Genomic DNA, 7,566 nt, shown 5'->3' on the forward strand with positions numbered 1-7,566 from the left:
AGTCTGTTGTGATTGGTCTACTCTGCTCTGATTGGTCAGATGGCCCAGTCTGTTGTGATTGGTCTACTCTGCTCTGATTGGTCAGATGGCCCAGTCTGTTGTGATTGGTCTACTCTACTCTGATTGGTCAGATGGCCCAGTCTGTTGTGATTGGTCTACTCTGCTCTGATTGGTCAGATGACCCAGTCTGTTGTGATTGGTCTACTCTGCTCTCATTGACCAGATGGTGCAGTCTGTTTGGATTGGTCTACTCTGCTCTCATTGGTCAGATGGCCCAGTCTGTTGTGATTGGTCTACTCTGCACTCATTGGTCAGATGGCCCAGTCTGTTGTGATTGGTCTACTCTGCACTCATTGGTCAGATGGCCCAGTCTGTTGTGATTGGTCTACTCTGCTCTGATTGGTCAGATGACCCAGTCTGTTGTGATTGGTCTACTCTGCTCTCATTGGTCAGATGGCCCAGTCTGTTGTGATTGGTCTACTCTGCTCTCATTGGTCAGATGGCCCAGTCTGTTGTGATTGGTCTACTCTGCTCTGATTGGTCAGATGACCCAGTCTGTTGTGATTGGTCTAGTCTGCTCTGACTGGTCAGATGACCCAGTCTGTTTGTTGCTTGTTACAAAGTGATACAAACAGTAATGATGGTTTTACCGTACCAATTAATTCCAGCTCAAGTCTCATTCCTTTCAAACTGCCTCAAATTGGATTTTCAGTGCAGAAAACGGCATCTTCTCGACATGAACAACATGAACCAAATTCTTCTAGTCTCAGACACAACTAGTGTTTGAGGGTCAAAGTAGACGTTGTACACGGCAGCCAGTGGAGAGCATATGCTGGCATTATGCAAATTTGCTACAAACCTATGCAGATTCAGCAGGAAGTGAGAGTGGAAATACTGACTCGGTTCAGGTGACAGTAACTGTACTCAATAGCAATCAACCTTTTACATTCACAAACAGCTATATTACAGGACACACTACATGAAAAGTAGTATCTGAAAACGCATAATAAGGGCACTTTGAAGGACATTTTCTCAAAAACAAGTTTTATTAAAGCAACCATTTAAATCAGAATATATCGAAAACATTGTTAGAAAAATAATAATATAATTAGAAATGTGTTTCTGGGTCAAAACGACTCAAGATGCTGGAGCAAGTTACATATTCCTTCTATGTCAGCAGCAGATCATATATTGAAAAAGTTGTTAGAAAGATAATATATCACTAGAAAGCAGACTTTACTTTTTTTTATTCAGTGCGTAAAACTCAAAAAGTGTTTCTGGGTCAAAACGACTCTGAATGATGGAGCAAGTCAAATATTCAAAGCCATATGGGTTCTTTAATTTTTCAGCTTTATTGAAGTGCCCTCAAATATTTTCATTCTTAATTTGAAAATGATTCCTCAATCTGAAAGACACAGTACAGATGTTCAATGCAGTCCTATGTTTTTCTATTTCTGATTCTAATTTTGATTATTTTTATGGATATTTCATAATCCTTTCTATTGTTGCCAACCACCCCCATCCTCATTAAAGGTCGCAGGGATCTAAAAGTCTCTTTTTTGTTTTTAAAGCCTTTGGTAAGCATGCAAATGGAAATTACTGTGACAGTGTTCCCTGGGTTCTGAATTATTACAGTAATTTACCATCCCCTTCCCAACGGATCTGATCTCGCAAGCATTCCTACCTTCTATCGTGCTGATGCCAACACATCATCAACACATTATATCTCATGGCAGACGAAGCAGGGATTCAGGTGGCCTGTGAAAATGTTGTTGCGAGCTCTGTACTCAGGGTTGATCAAACATTCATAGTGTCTCTGAGAGAAAGCGGGTTAGGCTTAACCCAAAGCGTCAAGTCTGTTTATTTACCTTGGAATGAGTTCTGGTGTGTTGTGTAGTAATATTCCTCAACGCAAGAGGTTGTTTTGCCTTAAAGGAGTAGTTCACTTTTAAAAAAAACTTTCGCTGATAATTTACTCACCCCCATGTCATCCGAGATGTCCATGTCTTTCTTTCTTCAGTCGAAAAGAAATTAAGGTTTTTGATGAAAATATTCCAGGATTTTTCTCCATATAATGGACTTCAATGGGAACCAAACAGTTTGAGGTCCACATGAGAGTTTCAGTGCAAACTGTTCAAAGGGCTTTAAATGATTTCAGACGATGAATAAGGGTCTTATCAAGTGAAACGATCGCTCATTTTTAAAATAAAAAACAAAGTTTAAGTTTTATAAGCTCAAACGCTTGCCTTGCTCTGTTCTGTGATGAGTGTTTGTGACTCTCCTGTTCAAACTCGTTCATCAAAATGAACACATTTTTTCGTGTCATTTGGTTCATTCAACGAACGAAATGAACGAGTTGACACAGGAAAAGATTTGTTCATTTTGACGAACGAGTTCGAATAGGACAGTCACGAATGCGCATCACACCCTAACCCTAACAGACTAAGGCGACCATTTGAGCTTATCAAACTTAAACTTTGTTATTTATTTATTAAATGAGTGATCGTTTCGCTTGATAAGACCCTTATTCATCGTCTGGAATTGTTTAAATCCCTTTGAACAGTTTGCACTGAAACTGTCTTTTGGACCTTGAACCGTTTGGTTCCCATTGAAGTCCATTATATGGAGAAAATCCTGGAACGTTTTCATCAAAAAACGTAATTTCTTTTCGAGTGAAGAAAGAAAGACATGGACATCTTGGATGACATGGGGGTGAGTTAATTATCAGCAAAAGTGTTTTTAAAAGTGAACTACTCCTTTGTAGAAAACAATGTAATCACAGTGCAATTAAACGTTTTATTCCAGTATGTGACCTTTTTATACATCTTTATATTTACATCTTACACATCGCCTCTCAGGGTTTTGTGAACCTGAAGGGGTGATCGTTCATGCGTCTAGAGCGAACATGCTCAAAAACTCTTTTCTTGTCCAGATCCTTGCATTGATCTCAGCACAAAGAGTCTATTTGAGCTATTGATTACTCTGTGTTGGGACGTGAATGGGGACGAGCAGGGGTTGCTGGTTCTTTCTTCTGTACTTCACCCCTTCAGCTTAGAGGTCGCATGAATGGTCCCACTTTCACTTGTGTGCTTTCCAGCATCATTATCTGTCTTTTTCTTCCTCGCTCTGTCTCTTTCCTTCTCTCTTCTATAATCTTGACCAAATCTATTTTGTCAGTGCATGGCCCAGCATTCCTTCATGATTTCTAACAGAATCACAATATAAGTGGGATGCAATATATAGTAAGGAATCCTTGTGATTACATAGGTCGTAAATAAAAGTAAGACTACTATTGTTGCTGATAGTTAGGGCTGCAGTATGTTCATTATAATGAACTTAGTTTGTTTGGTAACACTTTACAACTTGTCTTGGGACATACACTATATATATAGCTCTCAAATTGTATTATGGATTATATTTTACTCATTATGTTCTTAATTTTGATTGCTCAATTTCTTCTTAAATAGATTTTTTTTTATTCTGTCATCATTTATTCACCCTCATGCCGGTCCAAACCTGTATGACGTTCTTTATTCTGTGAAACACAAAAGATATATTTTAAAGAATGTTTGGTAACACTTTCTAAGAAGTTTTCTTTCTCTGAGGTACATTTATACTTATGTATGAGTAAGTATTACTATAAATATATTTATAAAGACCTATACTGCATTATAAGAAGATGATTTTTTGTGCTTTTTTAATGCGCATACTCATAATCCATTATACACTGATTAAGATTAATTCAGTAATTCAGATTTACTTCTGTCAAATAAGTAAATATTTTGTTATTAATAGCCATGTTGCGTTCTTATAAATACTTAATGTAAGTGTTAATTGTTACTAACCTCCATACATGCATCATTGATGGCTTTAAGTAAAGTGGAAACAAATGATGCAAATGTTAAGAAATCATGAAGATGTGTTCATTATACATTTTAAGTTTAACCCTTAATCATTAACCCCCCCAGGGATAATTGACATTAAATTGCACTATACAAACTTAAATCGTTGTAATTCAAGAATGCTTTGGAATATACAGTAGACCTAGGTTTGGTCTAGTTTTAAAGAAAGCAATCAGCAGATTATTACTGAAGTAAAAGCACTTCAAAAATTAAAGTAAAGTTATAGAAGTTATAATTTACAGTAATTCAAGTATACTTTATTAATATATTTTTTTTACTATAAAATACAAATTTTACTAAATATTTCTTACTATAAAATTACTTTAAAATGAAAGATATATATTTAACCAAGTTGTGTTCCAAATTTAAAGTTGATATCAGAAAAATTGAAGTTCCCATGAGATTTTGTTTAGGCGTTATACCAAAAATATACCATTGAATTTAACTGTATGCATTCTGCCATAACAAATTAATACATTCCTATCCAAATATCACTTCTGTCACTAAATATGGAACCTTGAGACTCAGACCTTTCTGACAACATGTGTTTTGTCAAGATTAGAAAAGCTTTTGATAATAAATGATAACAGACGATGCCCAAAAGGGGAGGGGCCTAATAAAAAATACCGTTTCTATGGTAACGCAACGTCCAATTTCCAAACGGTTTTCACAGGATGAATTCTGAGTTCGTAAGCTTCCAAATGATACCTAATTTATGATAACTACTAAAATATGTGATATAATAATAGTAAAAAATAATATATATATATGAAGAGTTCAGATGCAAAAGCCTCTAAGTGCCATTTGAAATTTTCTTCTAGAATGATCATTTTTATCAAGCTTGTATATTTAAGTTCAGTAATTTCAGTTAAATTGCAATGAGGATTACCTATTAATTGTCATTTAAGCAGGGACGTGCACAGGAATTTTGAGGGGCAGTTGCTCTGACCTGAAAAAAGGGCACCCCCCCTTCCTCCTCCCCCCTCACGGGCTATATGAAGGAATATATTCAGTTGAATTTGTCACCTTCCAAATTGCCTTATCTGGCCGTGTTTATGTCCAAACGCAATGCCTCATCTTATGGTCTTATTATTATTTATAAAGATTGCAAAATGTCAGAGATGAGACAAATGAGCAAAAGAGTTCCTCATATTGTTGTTTATTGTTTTTTTAAATTATTATTATTTATTTATTTGAAAAGAAATAATCTGGATTGAATGGAAAAACTCGAAAAAATAAAAAACGCTTAGATTTCGGGAAAAAATACAATCCTTTTTTGCCAATCCTGACCTCCCCCTGGGGCCCTAAGCAAAATTCTGCTATGGGGCCCTCTACCTGATCTGTGATGCCGTGAGCCATGTAAACCATTTGCCATTGCCACTCAATACCGCCCAATCCTCCCTCCTTTAAACAAAACAGTCAAAGAACAAGTACAACAATATAGAACAGAATGAGGTTCAAACAAACAATATTTACTGAATAAAGCATTTTTATAGAATGTTAAGATAACAAGTGAATATTAACGTAAACATAAATAAGAAGAAAATAATAAAGTACAACCCTGAACTTTGGCTTTTAGGATTAACTTTGATTCACTACAGCCTGGGTATTTTCGGAATCAGTAGCCTATGATTTTTATTTTATTTTATTTTTTTATGCATGTTGAAGCAAATCTTGATTTATTGTTATTTACTGAGGGATTTGCATTCATATTGACCAGAATGTCCAGCTAATCATCATTTTAAATTCAATATAGCCTATAAATCAATAGTCAATCAATGTCAAATTGCCAATACATTGGTTTCTATCTTGCATAATTAGTGCATTTGTTTAGAGTTTTTAACTACACTGAGACTAGATAATCAGTGTCTTTATAATGTGTACTTTGATTGGGAGTGCCATCATTCACATATTGTACAGTATTTCTGGTCTCCACATTTCTGCTTGAAAAATGCGAGTTTCATTTCGTGCACGCGCATATGAACGCAACACACGCGACGCGGTTATGTTTTCCGAGCTGTAGTAAACAAACACTGTTGTTGCACTTTGTCGTTTATCAAAAACAAAACGTAATAAATAATGGTATTTTACTCTCACTTTTGTCAGGCAAAAAGTGATGCAAGAGATGCACTGCCTGCCCAGATAGGTTAGGAAGACCAAAAACCATCAAACTTTGCTGACATCAAACTAGAGAGGAGAGAACACATGTTTACCTGACTGCTGTTCCCGCAATTCACTCTCATGTTTTTCTTCTTCCTCTTTTCGTGACGAGAAGGATAGTTTCGCTTCATTTTGTCATGGACTTCGTACACATTAATTAGCGCGCGACACGAGATGGAGGCGCGGCCTGAGTAATTTGCGGTGCCTTACCATACACACCGGTCGCGTGCAGTCTATGGTCGCGTGCGGTACTGCAGCCACGTAAACAGTTTGACTTTCACTTTCAGTGCCCGAATGGAAGTGAATGAGGCTTTGCGATTTTTATATTATTTTTTTTGTCTAGGCCTACGTGAAATTCTACATCCATTGTACGATTTTTTTTTTTTTCCTCGGAAGGGCAACCTGAGTCGAGAAGGGCATATGGGCAGTTGCCCGGGCAACCTGAGCAACCCCCCTGTGCACGTCCCTGCATTTAAGTGAATTTACTGAACTTGAATATATAAGCTTGATAAAAATGACCATTTTAGAAGAAAATTTCAAATGGCACTTAGAGGCTTTTGCATCTGAACTCTTCATATATATATATATATATATATTATACCTTTTAGGGGACTTATACCTTACTTTTTAAAATATGATTTTATCTTTTTTTATTGACAAATACTAGATTATGTTTTATTATTAACTTTTTGCAATAAAAAACAAAGTGTCAATTATTAAAAGTGTGTCCGTCGACTTTTTGTGACAAACGTCATAAACTCTTGTAATGACGTCGATTTTTTTTGAGGTGCACTCTTCTCATAAATTCATATATTACTGTTCATTGATAATATGTAAGAACAAAACAGCGCTAAAATATCTATTTAGGAGTCTTTTGTCATGCCTAGATTAGGATTTAATAGTAGTATATTGAAGTAAATTTAGGTTGCCCGTATACGAGCAAGTGACAGTTATAAACAATAATTCCTGTAATCATTGGTACAGCAAATCTCTGGATCTATTTTATCATTTGACCATTTATTAATCGGTGTATAATGGATTATGAGCATGTACATTGAAAAAACATATATATTTCTTATAAGTAATTATAAAAGAAATAGATCAAATAAAGATAATCGTATAAAATAAGATAAAACTAACTATAACTGTTGTTGTAATACAGTTTATATCTTAATGAGTCTTTATAAATATAGAATAATAAGACGTAAATAGGGCTATAATTAATTAGCATGGTCTTCATAGAAAGTGTTACCGAATGTTTCATTGTCAGTGGGGTCCAAAATATCATTGATGCTGAGAAATGTTTCAAAATATCTTCTTTTTTAGTGCTGACAACTGGAGAATTTTTTGCGTTTTCCACATCTACCATCTTAATTATATTTTTGTGTTGTTGTTTTTTTCAATGGCTCTTAGGTGGTGAATCCGAAGAAGAAGATGAAGAAGAAGAAATATGTCAATTCGGGCACGGTGAGTGGTGTCTTTCGGAGATTAGCTTACTAACATG

The 7,566-nt window shown here is 35.5% G+C and overlaps 1 protein-coding gene across 1 annotated transcript in view; it reads left to right on the top strand.

Moving 5' to 3' along the window:
* The window catches only part of cpne5b (copine 5b), a 203,387-nt gene that overhangs the window by 123,304 nt on the left and 72,517 nt on the right, over positions 1-7,566 (top strand). The window contains exon 12 of the mRNA XM_039663352.2: positions 7,476-7,529. Coding sequence (XP_039519286.1) covers positions 7,476-7,529 — 54 coding nt within the window. The remainder of the gene's footprint in view (positions 1-7,475; positions 7,530-7,566) is intronic.

This window comes from Pimephales promelas, chromosome 21 (genome assembly GCF_988280905.1).
Source record: "Pimephales promelas chromosome 21, fPimPro1.hap1.1, whole genome shotgun sequence".
NCBI classification, from domain to species: Eukaryota; Metazoa; Chordata; class Actinopteri; order Cypriniformes; family Leuciscidae; genus Pimephales; species Pimephales promelas.